Here is a 20,947-nt window from a genome sequence, read left to right as displayed (position 1 = left end):
AATGCATCTCTGGGTGTGCTACATTGTCTTAATCTTCTTTTTGTTGATATTCTGATATCTTTCAATTATAAGGGAGGGCGTTAAACACATTTAAAAAGTCATGAATGCACATGACGGAAGCTTGACGAACGTCAATTATGATTATTCGGCGATTGGACGAAAGTGTAAAGTCAGCTATTAAAATGTCAAAGCGAATTTGCATCCCAATTATAATGCATGCAGTCTGAGGGATGGGTGGTATTTTAACCATACATCATTTTAACTCGTGGTAATTTTATTAATGTTCACAACTTCCTTACGAACAAAATAAAACATAATATGGGATATGAGTTTGGAAGAAAGACAATACTGAAGAGTTGTTTATTGTTATTATTTATTTTATTTACTCCAAACATGAATAGTAACAGAAATAAGGAACAATACAAATACATTACAAAAAATAGTGAAAGAAAAGAAAATCCATTCAGGCTCAAGATGACACCTTACATAATGACACTCACATGTACATGGACAGACAAACACATCATATAATATAGCACACACGACATACCATTAAGTACTTTAGTACCATATTCACAACGCATTGATACAACTGGTACTATTAAAGTTATTTACAGTGATATTGTTATTATAGACATTGTAGATACAATATACATCGTTACACTCTTTCAACTACATCATCATAGATCAATAAATACTGTAATACATTTGGCTTTACACGTGATCATACATGATCAAAAATACCGAAAATTTCCATATTTGATTGACAGGCACTGGTCATCCACACATAACTTCTGGAAGCCAATCCCGGATACTAAATTCTGCTTTGCTCGGAAAGGAAGAATTTGGTAAAATTTGAAAATAATTATTACAAAATAGTTATAAAAGTCAATATACTCTGCGAAAGTCTACTGTTACTTAACGGAAGTCATTGAGGTCATAATTTTGGACAGGCGTCAAGTAGGATAATATTATAGTCAAGAAGGAGTGTAAAATAACAATGAGAAATGATAAAAATGGAGGTCGTTAGGGACACATGTATGAACAAGATACTTAAGTATCATGTCAATATACAATGTAGACCATAACACATGTACACAGCGAAGGTCATTAATACCGTGCTCTGAAGGACACTACGATAATAAGCGTACACTGATGACACAATACGATGACAATAATAACATATTTAGATTTAACTCTTTGACCGCCGCAATATGGAACGGAGGATTATAACGCTGAATATAGACAGGCATTCACGCAACAGTCTCGCTCCACGCAATAGCTAGCGTGCTGAGATGTAAGTTGTTGCATTACGAGGAGTAAATTTGGAGACAGAGAGCGATAAAAATGTCGACAAGTGTTGATACACACATGCTGAAACCCGTACAAGTAACGAAACAGATATATGGTTAGGCACATCAGGAGTAATAAAGTCGCAAACAGCCCCAGGGGTTCTCAAGGCCAAAACCTGTTTGTCCCAATACACTAATATTAGTATGTTATAAACTGCTAGTCCAGTCATCATTGGTCACTTACTGGCTGGAGTACCACTGGTCACACACCGGAGAAACTTGACCAGCTAGTCGTACGGAATTTGCTCAAACGTTTGGATGCCAAATGAAGTTGATCATGGTGAACGCAACGCTTGGTCTGTTGCTCTTAGTAACTGTGTTTTATCTCTGCGAGGCACAAAGCAATCGCTTCCGTTCTGTTTCGTCTTCACGAAGATCGCCAAGCAGTCGGGTAAGTAATGATATATAAATATAGGTAGGGATAGTTTTGATTCTTATGAAGAATGGCTCAAGGAAACACACCTATTTTATGTTATTATAAAATGTTAAAATATAAAAATAAATAAACAAATAAGGAAAAAAACAAAAACAAAAAACAAAAAACAAAAACAAAAACGAAGTTTTCATTAAGGGGGTTAAAACCTATATTTATTTAAGCCTATATCGGTTGTGATAGCTTCCCTTCTTAACTGCCTCATCTTTGACATCTGACATCACCTACAAAGTCATAGAAAGGATTTAAAAATATGCAAGATGGTCATGATTTTTCATACACTGCATATAATAATAAATTCATATGAAGTTGTTTTATCTTTTTTATTAATTTGTTTTCCTTACAATCCTTCAGTAAATTACCGACATAATACCCTACCTTCACTGTATCAAATCTACTTTTACTTTCCATTCACTTACTTAGGTTTACCCTCTTGAAATAACGCCCATCCTTTCTTTACAGAAAAATATTTGGTACAATACCCTTTCTTTCCCACAGAAAGGGTTCCATGTCAAGTCCCTTCATTATATTTCAACGAAATTAGCCGTTATAACATTTCAAGGTCATTGTTGGTACATATAACACTGTTCTCTATTTCCCGCGGAAAATGATTCCAGTATAACGGTGGTGTCTAACAGTAATAAAACGACAAATCAAAGCGTACAGGGAATATTTTCAGATGATATATACAAAATGGAATTGATTAAATTAGGTGAAGGCAAGGATGGCTATAGATAACAATATAAGCATATGGTTTATTAACCTTATCATGATTTGTTTTCTTAGCTAGTTAATGCTTTTTCAACAAAAGTCCTATTTCGTTAGTACAGTTGTCGAATTTTTTTTTTAATATTTACATTGTAAGCTGGTATTACTTATTGGAAAAAATCACGGTTCTCTCTTGTTTTTTGTGCATCTAATTACCGTTTTGTTAAAGTGCTATTCCAAATATTGTTACATAAATAACAATACACATTCATCATCATCATCATCATCATCATCATCATCATCTTAAGGAAAATACTTTAATCACGAAACTCCCAGAACAATAATTACCCAATCCCGTAGCTAATGTTTACATGATGTACTTATAATTCATATATACTATTACTACATAGTATCGGTAAATATGATAAGTATATACTTAAACTATATATTGTTAGAATTTATTGTTACTATATTTTATGAGTATATATTGTTACGATGTGTTAAATGTATACACTTTTACAATATTTTATTTGTGTATACTTCTACTTTATATTTTAAGTATACACTTCTACTATATATTATCAGTATATACTTTTACTATATATTATTAGTATATACCTCTACTGTAAATGTTATTTATCCTGCAACTGCCACCGCATTGTCGGAATACACACACCATTTATATATTTTTGCTGTATACGGCAGTGACGGAATACAGCTGTATTTTGGAATCTTAGCACGTGCGTCAGTTCGACTGACCTACTTCAAAGTGAAACTACGTTTAAAAGGCAAACATATTTCTATCATTTTTGACACCGTTTCACTTCAAAATGATTACTTTTGATGATTATTTTCATGACTCGGGACAGAAAGACAAAAGTGGCTCGCCAAGGCTCGCCACTTTTGTCTTTCTTTACCCTCGCCAAAATACAGCTTATATTTTAAGACACTGACCATGTATTCTCTATGTATATACTTCTATATTTTATGTAAACCTATTGTTACTACATATTATGAGTATATATTGCTACTATACATTATTAGTATATACTTCTACTATATATTATTAGTATATACTTCTACAATATATTTTAAGTATACACTTCTACTATATATTATTAGTATATACTTTTACACTATATTGTTAGTATATCGTTCTACTTTATATCTTAAGTATATACCTCTACTATATATTATTAGTATAACCTCTACTGTAAATGTTATGTATATACTTCTATATTTCATGAAAACCTATTGTTACTACATATTATGAGTATATATTGCTACAATATATTATTAGTATATACTTCTACTATATATTATTAGTATATACTTCTACTATATATTATTAGTATATACTTCTACTATATATTATTAGTATATACTTCTACTATATATTATTAGTATATACTTCTACTATATATTATTAGTATATACTTCTACTATATATTATTAGTATATAACTCTACTATATATTATTAGTATATTCTTCTACAATATATTATCAGTATATACTTCTACTATATATTATTAATATATACTTCTTTAGTATATACTTCTACTATATATTATTAGTATATACTTCTACTATATATTATTAATATATACTTCTTTAGTATATACTTCTACTATATATTATTAGTATATACTTCTACTTTATATTATTAGTATATACTTCTACAATATATTATTAGTATATACTTCTACTATATATTATTAGTATATATTGCTACAATATATTATTAGTATATACTTCTACTATATATTATTAGTATATATTGCTACAATATATTATTAGTATATACTTCTACTATATATTATTAGTATATATTGCTACTATATATTATTAGTATATACTTTTACACTATATTGTTAGTATATCGTTCTACTTTATATCTTAAGTATATACCTCTACTATATATTATTAGTATAACCTCTACTGTAAATGTTATGTATATACTTCTATATTTCATGAAAACCTATTGTTACTACATATTATGAGTATATATTGCTACAATATATTATTAGTATATACTTCTACTATATATTATTAGTATATACTTCTACTATATATTATTAGTATATACTTCTACTATATATTATTAGTATATACTTCTACTATATATTATTAGTATATACTTCTACTATATATTATTAGTATATACTTCTACTATATATTATTAGTATATAACTCTACTATATATTATTAGTATATTCTTCTACAATATATTATCAGTATATACTTCTACTATATATTATTAATATATACTTCTTTAGTATATACTTCTACTATATATTATTAGTATATACTTCTACTATATATTATTAATATATACTTCTTTAGTATATACTTCTACTATATATTATTAGTATATACTTCTACTTTATATTATTAGTATATACTTCTACAATATATTATTAGTATATACTTCTACTATATATTATTAGTATATATTGCTACAATATATTATTAGTATATACTTCTACTATATATTATTAGTATATATTGCTACAATATATTATTAGTATATACTTCTACTATATATTATTAGTATATACTTCTACTATATATTATTAGTATATACTTCTACTATTATTATTTGTGTGATTATATGAGTTAAGTATTATATTGAATATATTCTTTAAGTAATGGAGCAATAATACAAGAACGGATTGCACTCTGAATAAAGTGCGATGTGGTTAATGATGAGTATACTTCATCTCTATTATATGATTCCATGACATAAACACTAATTATTTATACAGTATATAAGTTAATCATTATTATTTAATCTATTGAACTCTATCCACTTGAAAATCCAAATTTACTATTACGCCCCTGTGTCAGCTAATCAAAAACGAAGTTACAAATGGCGGCGTCAATTTTCACGCTATTGGCTGATAACATAATGTTTTAAGTCAATGCAATTGCTTGTTTCACGTACAATCAAATTGATGATATATACCAATGGTTTAAATTATTCAGATAATAAAGTTGATCGACCGTTTGAAATTTTGTCCTAAATATTTTGCTGAAAATATCAGTTAATAGAATAATCCGACCAACATTCTTCAGTGTTTAATTTCCCCCATGACATCATTGATTCAAACCTGTGACTTGTCCCAGTATAGAGATTTAGAGGCTTTGGTCGATGATATCACGGGGTTGTCAATTACCGGATGTCCCCAAACATGGATCGTGATCGATAACTACGAATTAACACTGATCATCGGCCGGTGTGCTTGGTCAGGAAAATGGTGAAAAAAGTGACCGAAACAGTTACTGTCATTTCCTTGTAAGATAAACATAATAAATATTAGGTTAATATGTGTAAACAATTAGTCTTTATAATAGACCTTCGGGACATTGAAGATAACAATGTTGGCGTTGTTTTCAACGTAAAACTTATACATCGAAGTGAATGTGGTCACGGAAATACTTTCGAGATATCCCGTGTATTCGTGGTAACCCACTTTATCTTACACGACTTCTCACTGTCGTAACTGAATGTTTACTTTGAGTTAGTAGGTTATTTGAGTATTGACCTCAAATAAAGTAAGTCCTTGTAATACATGTAAAATCCGTAAATTATAGAGTGAATATTAGTAAGTAAAATATGCAACTAATCATGTGTTGTCTAATATTATAGATATTAAACAAAAAGTTAAAATAAGTAAATTTTGTCTTCATATATGAAAGTGGTTTTAGCTTTGTGAACGTCTTTTTACATTTTTGCTTGGTTCTAAATTATTCCCAACTGTCGATAAAACAATGCAAAGTAAATATCAACTTTAGTTTATCCTTGGCAGATTTGTTATATTTGGATTTCTGGAATGGCTATGATTATAATAATTCTCTTTGATGTTGTAGCTAGGATCAATGGATTTAAAAAAAACATCCTTCTTCGAAATTGATTTATTTACATATTACTGCATCTTAAAGTGGAAATCGGAAATTAAAACGTCAATCTATGACAGTGATGACAAGGAAGATATAAAAAAACCTCATAAAAAACAACAAACAAAAAACACCAATAAGAACAACTAAGATCTAATTAAGTTATCAGACCGGTATTAAGTGTGTGACGTATTATACTTTTTTTTTCAATTTAAGATAGATGTAGCTGTAACGCACTCATATCAGTGGTCATGTATGTGAAGAACATTAAACCTTTATGACAATTAGACAAGTCAAAATTAAAGAAATGTATCAAAATTATATTTATAAATGCAAACCTCTTTGATGAACTCTTCTTAAACGGAATCGTACGAGAGAGAAATAATTGTAAACTTATGAACAAGTGTATGAGTGAATTCGGTAGAGCGATACATTGTGCATATGAATCTATTTATAGTAATGATGACCTCATATTTGAAGCCAGATATCTTTTAAGCGAACTCGAATAAGATGGTAAGATTATTAAGAAGTGTATGAAGTTTCATGATTGAAACGAAGTCGTTAGAGCAATGGCACATTTGGAGATATTTAAGGATTAACATCAATTATTTTTTCTGTTATACAGTCATAACAGAAAAAACTGGAGTGTACTCTAAATAAACCGCGAAGCGGTTTATGAAGAGAGTACACTCCAGATTTTTATGTTATGACTGTATAACAGAGAAAATAATTAATGTTAATTCTTATAATTTAATTTCGTCTTATACACACCAAGATATTTCACTTTCTTTGGCGAACTCTTTTCTGTGATAATTTATTACGCAACGTCATCAGCCAATCAAAAATGACGTTACATTTTGCAACGTCAAAAATTTTGTTATGGAGGTATAACAAAATTATTTCAGCCAATGAAAATGCGTGTTTCATACAAAATTAAATTATATGCCTATAACGTCTACATAATGTATTACAAGGAAATTATTTATTGTACCTAAAACAGGTATTGAGGGCAATTTTCTGTCTCTCAAAAAAGTGAGATACTGAAAGGGAAAAAACGTTTTATAAAACATCTAAGGTATGGAATAGTTTTGTCTTATTTGCAATAAGATCATTTTCGGACGGTGTCCACAAATTTCGTGCCACCGACGTTAAGATAGTGCTGTCACTCTGAAATATCACATATGGACATGTTAGTGTTACACCCAGCCGATTTCAGTATACTGAATAGATCGAGGATACATATATTATGCAATGTCTTCAGTGATACCAAATATATTTCATGAGTGGGCTAATATTATGATATTCTTTACGAGGAAGCAGGACAATATTAGCCACACGAGTGAAATATGTGTGGTAATAGTGAAGATACTGTAAGACATTCTGCTTATTACATTTTCATAGCAAAATATACCGGGTCAGCTTTTGATATTCCCCTTTGTCATTTGTCATCAAGCTTTGGATTGGTCAACTCAGAAAAAGTGATATTTTTCACTAGTAAAATATATCAAAATCGCTTTTATAGAATGAATAATTTTTTTATATTGCATTGATAAAAATGTTGTGAAATAGGAGGGAACAAACCTTTTGTAACCAAATTAAATCCGGATGACACGCAGGGGACCTATAGTACCAAATATATAGACTCTGGTATGTCCCAGAAAGTGGACAAAACCCAAAGCCTTCCTCAAATAGACGAACGTCCAACTAAAGGAGAAAATGCGAGGCTATGTTTAGGGAGACATTAGGAAGAATACAATTGGTTAGCTCTAAACTTGATCAGAAAATCAAAATTGGCAATCGGTGGGCCTCTTGAATTGGTTGTTTGAAATTTCGCTATTGCCTCTTCAGAACATTATGCCTGGACCTGTGTAGAACTATATAGTATATGGATTATCTTATTGTTCCCCTTTGAGACTGATACAAAACAATAGAGGACAGAGTAGCATTTTGGATTTTGACAGTTTGTAGCGGGACTGGACTGGGTCGATCATCGGTGACCAGGTAGCTCAATTGGTAGAGCATCCGGCTAGTGTTCGGAGGTCCCGGGTTCGAACCCCGGTCTGGCCGCTACATTTTCTCCTCTCCTGTTACAAAATTGGCGCCCAACTAAAATACCTACGGTGGTGGTATAAGGGTCTCGTGTGTCTTCGAGGGCGAAGACTTGAAAAAAAGGAGGGAGGTGTGTAGCGGGACTGGACTGGGTCGATCATCGGTGACCAGGTAGCTCAATTGGTAGAGCATCCGGCTAGTGTTCGGAGGTCACGGGTTCGAACCTCGGTCTGGCCGCTACATTTTCTCCTCTCCTGTTACAAGTTGAACCTTGATGTTTCCGAAACTTGTTCTTTGTTGTTGATATTATTTTAGATATATTTTATGGTCAAAATACAAAAGCGTTGTGACTATTTAATTTTGTGATTGATCAAACGTATGAAAGCAACAGCATTTTGCCAATGTAATGTACCAACAATATTTAGATAAGAGATGGGAGAGAAAAATTTAAATTCAAATCAACTTGGAAAATCATAGACTTTGGGAGTTTGTTTTTATGTATTGCCGCTCTTGCGGTTTTTCCGACTAAAAATGGTTATCGCCCTTGTAGTGACCACCGGTAGAGGGCGCCACACCTTCATTCGTTTTTCAATCCATTACTCTTTGGTGTTTCCTTGACAGTAACAATCTTCCTTACGTTTCAAAAATATATCGGGTCATATATTATTATTCTAAATATAACCACGAATCACATTTATCTTTATAATTGATTAATTGTTCTGGCCACCTTAGATTATCCATTATCCTATTGATTGACAAGCAGCCATAACGATCGAGGTAATATAATTATACGGACAACCTAGCACTCCGTCATATTTGTGAGCGGTACCTAGTGTAATTACTTTAGTACCTGAGCTGTCACTGAAGGTCATATATATGTCAGGAATTATGCCATTTATTGTCAAAGCTATGGTGAAGAGGTCAGAGGATGTCAAAGCGATGCGTGATGACACGGCCATATACCAGTGTGTCCTTATCAGGCAGCATGTGGTCGACTTCCCGCTAAGATCGTCATGTATTGATGCTTCTCAACCATTGTTTTGTTATTTTACTGTTTACAGTGAAACGTTCGACCAAAGAAAATTTCGCCCATATACATTTCTCCAAGACAATGAGTAACAATTTAACATAAGCGAGTAGTGAAATGTCAGTAACATTGTTAAAAGAGCTCTATTCTGATTGGGCGAAAACAGTGAACGATTCTCGGTATACAGTAGAACAGATTGATCCTACCTATCCAGACTTTCTTTTGGCCTATTTTAATGTTCTTCCGTTTCCTCCTAGATAGACACTTTAGACACAAAGGATCATTAACGAGGAGTAATAATATGAAACACCTGCATGATGCAGTTTCATTAAATACGTCTCTACTGTGTCTAACTCTAACTTGGTAAGGAAAGATTCTGATATCTTTTAAAACCTTGTCTTCAGGTTGGAAAGTATGGTTTATGCATATGTAGAGGATATCTAACAGTGTCTTCAGTAATACCAAATATATAGAGGATATCTAACAGTGTCTTCAGGAATACCAAATATATTTCACGAGTGGGGCTAATATTTTGATATTTTTCACGAGTGCGCAGCACGAGTGAAACATATCAAAATATTACCCACACGAGTGAAATATATTTGGTATTACTGAAGACACTGTTAGATATTCTGTTTATTACATTTTTTATCAACGAAAAACCTACCCCGTATGCTAACTAGGCCTACAGCGAAAGTTTGCATACAAAAAAAGTAGTTCCCCCTGTCCAGGTGCTGACATATATGTCGGGCTTTCTGATTGGCCAATTATTTTGGTATTTTCTAATCATTAATTTGATTGGTCAAATCAGCAAAAGTGATATTTTTCACTAGTGAAAAATATCACTTTTATAAAATGAATACTTTTTGATATTTCACTGGTAAAAATGTAATAAAAACTGCTAATATATTGTGCATATTTTGTATATAATATCAGATAACAAGTGTTAGGTACTGCTGGTGGAATTAAGTTCTCCAGGTTTTCCGTAGCCTGGGTGCCTCGTTTTAATTGATTTCATTGATTAAGATTGTGTGCATCTTTTGTAAATAATTTGAGATTACAGGTGTAACGCACTGCTGGTATGATGAAGTTCCAGGGTTTGTTGTAACTTTATATTCCACGTTTTATTAAAAACAATATTTGATTAAGATCGGGTGTGTCAATCATTCGCCACAGTACCAAGCTGATATGATTTACAGTAAATGTACATATGTTAGCGGTAAACTTATTTTAGTGCTTTTCGCAATTGAAGCATTCCGGGAAATGATTGCGCCAAATGTACTTCTTATATACTGTTTCTATTAAAAACAACTTGGGCCTGCCAAATCATCCATGCATTAATCTGTTAAATTTTGGATATACGCTAACATTTGAGTACGCCAAATTAAGTACATTTACAGAATGTCGGTACTTGCTCAATTTGAAGATATGATGATCAAATCGTATATACTATATAAGGCGACCTCTTCTAGGAAATCGGAGGCTCTAGCATGTAAATCGTTAGCGGTTATCAACGAAACTGTTGACCCGATTCCTAAATAATGATACATTTTCCTAACAACCCAATGTTATATTCGAATCACAGTAATTAGACCCTTCATGCGTTTCAACCCGGGCCAAAAAGGAGCGATTAATATAAGTTGATATAATTTGTTTCGCAATTGTTGTAAAATGAATCCTACTCTTTGACATGTCACAATAGAGAAAAAAGTCATGAAAGAAGGGTTTTTCTCATCGTTGTTTTTATTCAAAAGTGATTTCACGTTCATTCACACACTATTCACATAATGGACAATATATGACTGTCATGCCGAGTTTGCGAGGCCATCACCCTTGTCCTGTACTTACGATGATGGCTATTTGGGTCATTTTACTATGGGAAAAGTGTGTCCTAATATAGGAATATATTTCAAGGACGGACATATTTACACGATGCGTGTCCGCTTCCTGAACGCTTCAAAGATGTCTGATCAAAGTAGACCATAAATATCAATCTCGCATGTTAACAATAATCCTTGGTGAGATGTGTTTAATTCGTTCATCAATTATCACGTGCCAATCAGAATAATATGATGTTTACTCGGCTATTTCCGTTTGGACAATATTGAGTAATAAAAGTATTGAAAAAATGGTGCTGTGTGCAATCTAAATAAACCATAACGCGGTTTATGATGAGAGTACATACCGGGTGTTTGTGTTATGGATCCAAAACAATATCCAAGTCAACCTTTATAATTTGATCTACTTTACACAATCCAATCTACTTTTATTGATGGACGCCGTTATATCAGCCAATTAAAAGTGGCGTTACAAACGATGACGTCATTGTTTTTACGTTATGGGATGATAACAGAATTTGATGCCCAGTAAAAGTTATTGATCAAAGCAAAATTAAATCATTATAAAAAGATATAAAATAACGTAGACATGTAACGGAAAATAGTTAATTCGAATTCAAAATTGATAACATAGGGGTGCCCCATGAATTGACCATCAGCCCTCATCTTTCTCAGAATTGTGTTGGAGATATTTTATTCGACAGACCTTGTGCTAACTTCACATGAATAGTGACACCGGGTCAAAATTTTGACCAATATATCATTTTCTTCTTAAAATGATTTATTATCGCAAAAAAAAAAAAAAAAAAAAAAAATAAAAATAATAATAAACACATCCTCCCCCCCCCCCCCCCCCCAAAAAAAACCCAAAAAATGTTAGAATTTTCTTCTATGTTGACATCGTAAGACCCATAACTACCTCGCCATTTCTCTTCTTTTTCTTCTATTGGTCCCAATGGAATTTCTGACGATTGTTAAAATAAGGAAACAGCTGGGTTTTCATTCATGGTTTTCTGTACTATATACTGTAACAATAACGAGGTAATGTGATATAAAAGTTATTTGTCTTGCATTTATTTAATATAATCATCAATCGTTTAGACCCTTAGCATCGCTGACGAGTCATAGAAGGACAAAACAGCTTTATGATGCAGTTTGATTCATTTTGGTAACTCCCAATTTGCTTGAAAGGTACTAATATATTATGTCGTTTACACAATTGTATTGTGTGTATGTGCTAAATTTGGCGCACTCAAAATTTGTCACGTTACAAAATTTTAACAGGTCAAGGAAGTGAAAAATTGGTCTTTTTGGTTTTTGATGTTTATTTCTATTTTTACCACGAATTGAATACATTTGTTCAAAAATAATTGTATGTTTTATAATATTGTCTTTTGACTTTTTCTTTACCATTCAAGAAAACAAATTAAAACGTCAATGAATTAATAAAAAAAATATAATCAAGTAAAAACCTTTTCATATTAACTTATCTGTTGATTTTGAGCATGTGATGGGCTGTATAATAATTGTCGCACCCACATTTTTGTGATAAAAATAAAAGCATATTAAAAGTGGCATTTGCGCAGTGATAATTTAGCTCTATTCTTGAAGTGCGAACAGCGCTAAAATATGTACGTTTACGGTATTTCTGCATGTTACCTTGTATACGTTAATTGTTACCTGTTGTCATTGTTTGATGACCATCGGCCTATCCGACATAAAAATGTCAAGGTCTTTTCTTAAGTGTGAAAGGGACACTATGCTGAATGATATATATATTTATATATATATATATATATACAAGATACGGAAAACAGGGGAAATTCCCAGACTGAATGTTTACGTTAATATCCACATGCGAGTCATTAGTACAATCATCTGGAAATCCTCCATTGACGTTCAGGTCAATTTTACGAGCATCAACATTTCTGAACACAGTCCGGTTTCACCAATGCAATTGTTTTCTTAAATATGTACATATGTCTAATATCGTATTATCAATAAAACTTGATGTGTGTTCGATGCTTGCTGATATGTTAAATGAGCGTGTTTGTCAGCACATAAGTTCTAATTTTCTTTTGACCTAAATTTGAATGGCTGGTGAAGCAGGTGATGCTTACTTCTCGGAGCACATGATGTCTCGATTTCGAGTTGACATTATGATAACGTTGTTATGTTGGTATTTGTCGTTATTTTTTCATATATATTAACATTCCTCGTTGTTGAGAATCCTACCGAATCGGGGTATTCGCTCGCTGGATCTGATTGTCTTGGTGAGACGAATGTGATACATATATGCATCTGCTACATATATCGCATTATTTGGGATTTATATTTTCTCTACATTTCTAACTTTCTTTATCAATTCCGATTTTGCATTACTTCTCTTTCGGCTTTTTTGAAGCGTACATCACGACGGATAATTGTATTCTGTATCCAAAGTCAAGTAAATTGATTTCTTGATATTCTCATCTGATAATAAGGACTTGTTGTTAAGGAATGGTTAAAGCCGTTGTAAGTATTATGCAATTAGGATGGGAGTCATTATATCGGATATAAAAGTCATTGCAGTGGGATCGAACTATAAAAAGACTTGTTAGGAATTCTTGTCGTGTTATCGAACATTTGAAAACGTAAAACCCTAAACAAGCAATATGTGTTCTTTGTCCCTTTGCTGCATCGCTTTGTAAACATATTGCGAGTTAAGCTGATTTATCGACGTTTAATTAATCTAGCAAATATTGCGACATTACCTATCTGAGCGTGAACAGCTGACAAAGTATGTCCTAGAACCCAATAATGTACATAAGGAACGAGCATGACAAAATAACGGATTTACCTATTAAGATATCGATATTAGCTCTTCGGATATATTGATTCGCCCCTTTTCAGTATAATGTGACCGGGTGGAGTGTCCTGCTTGGTGTCCAGTATGCTTCATTGATGTAGCACTATAAAGTCGGCATCAGTTCCTCACTACCACAAGGGAAACAATCATGAATATACCACAACCTCCAAATACCCATAAACACAAACTACACGTATGTATCTCCCACGCAGGGAGGCCGTCCTAAATAGTCATAGCTGTTGATAGGAGGTAAAACATTACTTATTGTTTTGATGCATTAAGAATGCCTAATATACACCTGCGGTGCCAGTTCCCTAAACATTTATGGTCTATGTCTATGTCAAGAGTAGCGTAAGTGACGTACTGGTGAATTCGGTATCGTCACCACGTAACCGCAGTGACTCTTGGGAATGCTTCAATACACCATTTCTGACGTTCATAGCTTGTATAAACACCTTACTGCACTCGCTAAAGCAGTGTGTTATACCTATAACAAAGTATGTTATTGATTTATTGGTTTTCTCTACATCATATACAATGTAACATATGATATATAACATATAATATATCTCCAATTACAAACGACAGATACGTATTTACATATCTGTAGAAAAAAATGCTTTGATTAGGTTTTTATTAACCGTAATGAAAACAAAATTATATTGACATACAGACAAACGTTCTGATATTGATTTCATTAAACATGAAAAAAACATCACCCTCAACCAAAAGAGTATTCAGAGACATGTTTTTCTACATTATGTTTGTCTGTGATATATCTCTACTTTTAAAGAAACAAATAAAATGAGAAACGGTAAAATGATAAATATTTGTAGATGACATAAAACATGCAGGTGACATATTCGAGGTCATTTTTAGATGAGTGAGCTAAATATATAAGATTACATCAAGGTTTCTACCTATATACCGTGATTGATAGACGTATCGACAACGTCTAGTTTATAATTGGCACGGTGTGACAATATTTATTGAAGTAAGGACATGACCGATACACACTGACATGATATTTCTGCTGACAAAGCAGGAGATGGTAAAGTGCAAATGATCGACAACTATAGATGAAATATTATCGGTTGTGGTACTTTATAGTTGTCAAATTGTATGGGGTTAGTGTTTCCCATTTGTCCAAGTCGGAACTAATGTGTGGAAATTTAATTTAACGCAACACCGTCTTGTTAATATTCTGCTGTGAATACCGCTATACATGTGTGTATATCTAAATATTTACTGAGTATTTATTTTCGCACTTTCGTTAATGACCGTAGATAAAACGAAATTAAATCCCCCCGCAAATATTATCAAATGCACTGTATATGTTTTCTTTGCGATCGTTCTTTCATTAAAGATGCTACATCTCTGAAAAATAGTAATTGTGATCAATTGAAATCAATATTAGATAATTAAATATCATATACTACCAAAAGTATTATATTTCATGATATAACCGCTCTTCAAAAAACGAGACTTTGATTTTGATAAATATTGTATCTTTGTGACTTTTAATTTATTATGAGATTATGACTTGCCATGGTATAATATTCTCACAGTTTAATGATATTTCCATGGTATAATAATAATGTCATAGTAGAATACTGCCATTATCTAAATATATTGTCATGGTATAATATTGTCTTAATGTAATGTTATCATAGTTTAATATTGTCATAGATTATTATTTCCATTGTATACAATTATTGCCATAATACTATAACATTGTCATAATATGATAACATTGTCATAATATAATCATATCGTCATAATATAATAATATCGTCATAGTATAAAATTGGTCTAGTATAATATTATCATATATAATAATATTATCATAGTATGATATTGTCATAGATAATAATATTGTCATAGATAATGATATTATCATAGTATGATATTGGCATAGATGATAATATTATCATAGTATAATATTTTCATATATAATAATAGTATAATAGTATAATATTGTCATAGATAATAATAATACCATAGTATGATATTGTCATAGATAATAATATTATCATAGTATGATATTGTCATATATAATAATAATAATACCATAGTATGATATGTCATAGATAATAATATTATCATAGTATGATATTGTCATAGATGATAATATTGTCATAGATAATATTATCATAGTATGATATTGGCATAGATGATAATATTATCATAGTATAATATTGTCATAGATAATAATATTATCATAGTATGATATTGTTATAGATACTAATATTATCATAGTATGATATTGTCATAGATACTAATATTATCATAGTATGATATTGTCATAGATAATAATAATACCATAGTATGATATTGTCATAGATAATAATATTACCATAGTATGATATTGTCATAGATAATAATAATACCATAGTATGATATGTCATAGATAATCATATTATCATAGTATGATATTGTCATAGATGATAATAAGATCATAGTATGATATGTCATAGATAATGATATTATCAAAGTATGAAATTGTCATAGTATTAATCATGTATCATATGTCACCTTTTAATATAAATCAAGAAATAGATGCATATCCGCTGAATTGTGAAGTAAATGCATCATGGAACTATTTCTAGAACTCGTTGGTGAAGACAGGGCTGAGTAGATGTCAGGGGTCAAAATACATAGAGAGATAACTGTGCTTTAATTCCATCAATTCTAATAGTACTACGTGTGTATATAATGACAATTGTTTAATTAACACAGTCGAACCCTGTTATCGTGATATCAGCAGGGTCATGCAAAAAAAAAGAGCATTCGAAGAAACTGAGTATATTTATAGTATTCTAATTGATTATTTTCTTTGAGTTAAACAGTAGGGTGATGCAAAAAAGAAAGAGCATTCGAAGAAACTGAGTATATTTATAGTATTCTAATTGATTATTTTCTTTGAGTTAAACAGTCTTAGAGTTCGCGATGACAAAGTTTGACTGTAGTTAAATAGCAACCTCCAATTTCTGTATTATTACACAACCACATGGAAAAATAAAATGAACTCTGTAATTTACTCACATTTAGTAAGCGATAGGTCTATTTATATATTTGTATAAGTTTAACAGTTTATTGTAATAAGGAATTAAATATTTCCTACAGCTATTGTTCCTTTGTTATGTTGCAGTTCACCAGAAGACCATTCAGTGACAGACGTCAATCATCTCGTTTCCAACCTGTCAGGAGTAGGAGCTGGTCCCGATCATCTCCTTCACGGATAGTGCCAAGGCAAAATTCCTTCCGGCCAAGTAATCAGTTTCAGCGTCAGCAAAATGCTCCGGAACAGGGAACACAAATAAACAGCATTAACAACCTCAGCAATGCGATACTTCTATCGGCTCTGTTGGGGATGGATATGCCGAGGGATCAAAGAATGTCCAATCAGAGGATGATCCTATCGCACCTTCTCGGGGGTAGCCCAGCCCAGAACCAGTCACCATTTTCAGGGTTTTCAGACAGAGGGTCATCGTCATCATCATCTATATTGTCTTCTAGTTCCCATGGCAGCAGGTCGCCTGGGAGTTTTATCAGCTCGCTTCCGGGGCATAATCTTATTATGCAGTCGTCAAATCAGCCTCAGCCACAACCCTTAGTTATAGAGGCTGGTGGTCAGATACAGGTACAGGAAATTAAAAAGCCGGACGGACAAACACAGGTGGTCATAAACGCCGGTCAAAACAGTCCATCGAGCAATCGGGCCACTACCAATGCGGCCAGCACTGTTTCCTTATCAACAGTAAACCCGTACATTTTATCTGGCGAGGATCCACCTGAGAAAGAACCATCGCCATTACAGGATGTTCAGGAGTTAGCAAAATTGCTAAAGGCAATGGGAATAAATACAGCAAAGGCAGCGGCCGCGGTGGGCAGATAATCCGGGGGAAATGTAGGATACGTAACAGGAAAATTTCAAATATTTAAACATTATTCATGGAGCGTAGTATCTTGCAGTTCTTAATTATCATAGGCATATGAAGAATGGTTCTGCCATATTTTTTTCCACGATTATTAGTTTTTTTTGGCAGAAATGAGTGGTAACAGTAATTCTCCTTATTTTCAATTGTTTAAAAAAATGGGACTAGAAACGTGATATTCTATGAGATGTTAATTCTGCTCTGCACAAAGGTGCGGTTCGAAGCATTTTGCTATGTTTGACCTTATCTTCTGTGCTCTTTGCAACTGTCCTGTCTGTATAAGTGTACATGACCATTAATTAGACTCCTGTTAACCTATATATACTTGTGACATGTAATATTTCATATTTTCTGACTGTTCAACTTTATGTAGTTGAAGGCAAGTACATATGAATAAGTGATATATTTGACGGTGTGAGTATAGAGGTTGCTGTTAACAGAAGTGAATTTGGTTGGGATGGACTAGGAGGCGCAGTGTGAGAGGGGGAGGGAAAAAGATGGAGCGTGGCTATGCAATGTGTATGGTAACGAAGAGGTAGCGCCGTTGAGCGAGGAGGGAAGGATGTGGGCATTGCTCTGAAGTGTTTTGAGCAGGAGCACCGTGTGAGTGGAGAAGGAGATAATCTGATGCTTGGTTGTGAAGAGTGTATATAGGGAAGGAGCGACGTGTGAGTGGGAGTAGCATAATGCTAGGCGTGGCTGTGAAGTGTGTGTATCCAAAGAAAGTGTCGTGTGAGCGCGGGAGTGAAAGACGTGAGCCTTGAGATTGGGGTTGTAGGGAAAACGTAAGCCGGGTTGTAAAATGTGTGAGTAGGGAGGGACGGATTGGGGTTGTAGGGAAAGCGTAGGCCGGGTTGTAAAATGTGTGAGTAGGGAGGGACGGATTGGGATTGTAGGGAAAGCGTAGGCCGGGTTGTAAAATGTGTGAGTAGGGAGGGACTGATTGGGGCTGGACTGTGAAATATATATGGTGATGAAGAGGGACGCCTTGTGAGCGCGAAAGGGAGGCTAGCGTTGGGGTTAGACAGATAAGTATCTGGGAAAGTGGAGGCAGGAGTTTATTGGTGTAATCAAAAGCATTGGTGTACGGGCGATTACTGGAAAGTAATGGAAATACATTACAATGGTATTATGGAAGCTGGGAGTAGTGTATGGTGGGAGAGGGATGGAGGGACGTAACGATAACGAATAGAACGCTTTATGAGTGTAAAAGTATAATATAAGATATATTGAACCAAGGTCAAATAACGTTATTTCGAATATATTTAAGACACGTAATACTATTTATTGCCTGCTTACAATTTGCTTATATCAAATATTCCATTGTCTACAATGTTTACATATCAATATTATCATTGAGTACAATGGGATATATTGTTTTCAATGTAATCTTAATACAATGTGATTTTGTTCAGTTTTTCATTATCAAATACATCATTTTGTTAAATGTTTTAGAATCGTTTCATTTTTTGTGCTATTTACAATATATTTTATATATTGTTGCATACGTGTATCGAATGTTGTGTAATTTTATCGAATGTTATAGAATGTCTGTATTGAACATTCATTGTTTATAATTTTCGAATATCTATTAAAACACTTAATTGTTGATTAGTTGTTTATTTTTGCTTGGATAAAACAATTAACTTGGAGGTGCTACATCTCCGTCAAGGAATATTTTAATCAATTGAGAAAATTTACCACGCGCCAAAATTGTGATCTTCTCTTCTTTGTTTTTATAAATTGAAAGTAAATTAATTATTGCACCCTGAATAAATTCTATTGTACCTCATTCCTTTTTTGATATATCTATCCAATCATCACTACTTGATTAGATACTTTACTTTACCGTAGGTGTTCTTTGGATATTGAAAGAAATCATTTTGAGAAGCAATTATTAATTGTTTTATCTGTTGATGTGAATAAGATGAAATGTTTGCCATTATTTTTTTTGGTGACAAGCATCCCTTTGCTGTCGGCGATATGCCACCATAAGGTAACACTTTTCAGTGTTATGTTGCACTTAATTCTGGAAAAGGGTTACAGAAATAAATACACCTAATGTTTGCTGATGACAGAAGCGACAGAAACGTATTTATAACTTGTCGCTTATGAAAATAAAAATGATATCCGAAGTCGAGTAGAGGCATCGTCTGTCCATTTGTTAGCTGTTTGGATTTGACAGGACCCGTATTAAGGTCAACATAGAAGCAGTGGTCAGTCCATGGTCAAGCCATGGTCAGTTATGCCCGGCCACCATTTGTTTGTAGGGAGACTCACGTTGTCCATATAAATCACGGTATATAATGGTCCGAACTGTCACACGTGACATGTACGACTCATTAACACTGTTCACACTCGTGTGAACGCTATCAAAGTAATATTACGGGGACGTTGGGAAAATCTGACATGTTTTGATTAATGATGCGGGTTAAATCTTCCCCGGGTTTTAATTTATTTCAGTAAATACCATATCTAAATATGATATTAAAGTATGGAAACCCGGTTGAACATTGGATACGTTTTTATCTTAAAAGTGAATTTTAGTTTTATTATTTTGTGTTGAAGTGAGTAAATAAGAGATGGACATAATAACGAGATTTTAAAATTCAAATTTAATACACATATGTAGATATATAAAGAGAGAGATACTGGACAAATACGTGTTAAGTATAATCCAAGGATGGAATAAGAACATTTTGTTTTATCTAAATGATATACATAATGTAGATATATTGGGAAAAAAACACAGAAACCCCCCCCCCCCCCCCCAAAACACAGGTAAATAATTTTGGAGAGATAAACTGTGTTAACCTCAGAATATTTTATCTTAATGGAAACAAGATCAACTGTTTT

General features: G+C 32.7%; 1 protein-coding gene across 1 annotated transcript; it reads left to right on the top strand.

The window, feature by feature from the left end:
- Positions 1-1,512: 1,512 nt before the first annotated feature.
- On the top strand, positions 1,513-20,232 carry LOC117315579. The gene is made up of 2 exons (XM_033869824.1): positions 1,513-1,743; positions 17,305-20,232. The coding sequence occupies exons 1-2, from the start codon at positions 1,618-1,620 to the stop codon at positions 18,049-18,051; spliced, it is 873 nt and encodes a 290-aa protein (XP_033725715.1). The 5' UTR covers positions 1,513-1,617; the 3' UTR covers positions 18,052-20,232.
- The last annotated feature ends 715 nt before the right edge of the window (positions 20,233-20,947 follow it).

This window comes from Pecten maximus, chromosome 17 (genome assembly GCF_902652985.1).
Source record: "Pecten maximus chromosome 17, xPecMax1.1, whole genome shotgun sequence".
NCBI classification, from domain to species: domain Eukaryota; kingdom Metazoa; phylum Mollusca; class Bivalvia; order Pectinida; family Pectinidae; genus Pecten; species Pecten maximus.
The sequence above is the reverse complement of the archived record's forward strand: the minus strand, read 5'-3'. Positions and strand labels throughout refer to the sequence as shown.

Excerpts from the sequence above, each read along its gene's own strand:
- LOC117315579 (XM_033869824.1), top strand. The coding sequence starts at position 1,618 with ATGAAGTTGATCATGGTGAACGCAACGCTTGGTCTGTTGCTCTTAGTA. Across the intron at positions 1,744-17,304 it reads GAAGATCGCCAAGCAGTCGG|TTCACCAGAAGACCATTCAG; the intron begins GTAAGTAATGAT and ends GTTATGTTGCAG.